The sequence below is a fragment of the Arachis duranensis genome, chromosome 6 (assembly GCF_000817695.3).
Source record: "Arachis duranensis cultivar V14167 chromosome 6, aradu.V14167.gnm2.J7QH, whole genome shotgun sequence".
Taxonomy (NCBI): Eukaryota; Viridiplantae; Streptophyta; class Magnoliopsida; order Fabales; family Fabaceae; genus Arachis; species Arachis duranensis.
This window is the reverse complement of record NC_029777.3, coordinates 90,913,531-90,915,966: the sequence shown is the minus strand read 5'-3', so window position 1 is coordinate 90,915,966 and position 2,436 is coordinate 90,913,531. Positions and strand designations below refer to the sequence as shown.

Here is a 2,436-nt window from a genome sequence, read left to right as displayed (position 1 = left end):
CTTAAAAATCACTTTAAAATTTAAATCAATTAATTTTCACCCTCACTTTTCTTGTCATTTTTTTCAATAAAAACAACTAAATCACTTTATGCATGTTTGTTCAAATTAATTTCTTTCAACCCAAAAGAAAATTGATCAACATTATGCTACAGTACAAGAGCTACCTTCAAAGATAGAGCATCACCAACGCGTAAGTTTTGGTTACTTTTAGTATAAAATTTTCTAAATGTAATTCATTATTAAGTTATGAGATATTGATAGCTAATACTGGACTGAAAGAAATAGTATTCATTTTTTCAAGAATAGTATGTTCCCACTTCACACTGTGACAACAATAATAATAAAATTTTACCAATCCTAAGAAACGAATTAGATATATAACATTTAATTAAGCAAGCTAAAACATTTAATACTAGACTATATGCTGCATTGTGTAAGATCCAAATAAAAAGGCAAAGACATAGGAACGTTCATTGCATCCCCCCACGCCCCCACCCCAAAAAAGAATAAAAAGAAAAAAGAAAAAAGAAAAAAAACAAGAGTCCAAGTTGCTATATATAGGGGGCATGGTATAGCCTTGAAGTGTCACAAGTTTGAAAAGAAAAAAAGAAAATGGGTTCAAGGCGTGTAGGTGTATTGACCCTAAGTCTTGTTATTGTAGCGTCACTGGTGTCCGCTGCAATGTGCGGCGTTCCCAGAAGACCCGTTGATGTTCAATTTGGCCGTAACTATGTTCCCACTTGGGCCTTTGACCACATCAAATACTTCAATGGCGGTTCTGAGATTCAGCTTCATCTTGATAAATATACTGGTAATATAACTGGATTATTACTATTATTATTATTATTATTATTATTAATGTTTAAATGTTAATTAATTAACTGTTGAAAATGAACAGGCACTGGATTCCAGTCCAAAGGTTCATACTTGTTTGGTCACTTCAGCATGTACATCAAGATGGTTCCTGGTGATTCCGCTGGCACTGTAACCGCTTTCTATGTAAGATTTAAAAACTAAAATAAAATAAAATAAATAAACTTTTCTCTTTTTTTCATTTTTTTTCTTTGCTGGAACTTTTTAATAAAATAAAAGATTAAACAAATCTTATTTTGTTTTAAAAAAAAAAATGGGATTTTCTTTTTCTTATGCTACTGATTGAGACCTAATAAATTTGTCTAGTGTGAGTGTGTTGTTATGTAGTTATAATGTGTCTGAAGTCTGAACTCTGAACATTGGTTGGTTGGTTGGTTGGTGTGGGAATGAATGTGATTTTGAATATTGACATAACACAGTTGTCTTCACAAACTGCGGAGCATGATGAAATAGACTTTGAGTTCTTGGGGAACAGAACAGGACAACCTTACATATTGCAAACCAATGTGTTCACCGGAGGTAAAGGTGATAGAGAACAGAGAATCTATCTCTGGTTTGATCCCACCAAAGAATACCACAGATATTCAGTTCTATGGAACTTGTATCAAGTTGTGTAAGTAATCTCAACTCATTCTCGTTAACATTTTGAGTAATGATACCTATCTATTTTTTTTTTAATCGAGTTTAACCAAATTAAACCGTAAGACTTGAAATAATATTATTTATAATTAATTTTTGTTGATTAGTTAAATTAGACTTAATTAACAAAAATATTTAGATGTGTAATATTATTTTAACATTTTATATATACACTTCATTTATAAAAATATTTTCTGTGTTCTATATATTTAACTTCTTTTTAATGAAAATCGGTTTAATTAAGAAGATTAACATTTTTTCCAATATACGAGAGTGAGTGGGAAGGAAAGATGGATATGATAAAGTTAACTAAATATTAAACTGATTCTTAACATCTTTTATATGTAAATATATTATTTCATCTATGCATTCCTTCTAAGTGTATAAATAACATTATCTTTCTATCTTTAAAAAGGAACAAAAAAAAACAGCATGTGAATGGCGAGACATCTAGTTAATACTTAATAGTTAAAAACTTTACAGGTGAAATCTTTATTACCTAAAGGGGATCATCATTTCTCCCAATGTGGGACCTAAAATCTTTACATAAAATCTTTCACGTGCCTTGCGTTTTTTCATTTTATTTTAATTTTACTTTCAAGCTGGATCTCGCAACTTTCAAGCTTCTAGCCTTCTACTATATATATAAGTATAGAATTTCTACTTTATGTTTAATTATAATTATTTAGTGTATCCATTATTATGTTTTTTCTATAAATTATTGTTCATTAATTAATTAATATAAAGAAAAAATCACCATGCTTCTTCTATGTATTTATAATTTTTTCTCAGAATGTTACGAAAGATGAAAAAAGAGTGGACCTAATTGAAATGAAATGATGATGATGTGTGTTGGAAGGAGGGTAAGAATTTTCAAAAGGAAAAGAAAATATTTACAAAAGACAAAAGTCACACGAATCCTTT

At 29.4% G+C, this 2,436-nt stretch overlaps 1 protein-coding gene across 1 annotated transcript in view; it reads left to right on the top strand.

Moving 5' to 3' along the window:
• Window positions 1–573: 573 nt before the first annotated feature.
• LOC107494566 (xyloglucan endotransglucosylase/hydrolase 1) overlaps window positions 574–2,436 on the top strand; it is a 3,277-nt gene continuing 1,414 nt past the window's right edge. Inside the window, exons 1-3 of the mRNA XM_016115611.3 lie at window positions 574–811; window positions 899–999; window positions 1,293–1,486. Of these exons, the coding sequence (XP_015971097.1) occupies window positions 613–811; window positions 899–999; window positions 1,293–1,486 (494 nt within the window). The 5' untranslated portion in view covers window positions 574–612. The remainder of the gene's footprint in view (window positions 812–898; window positions 1,000–1,292; window positions 1,487–2,436) is intronic.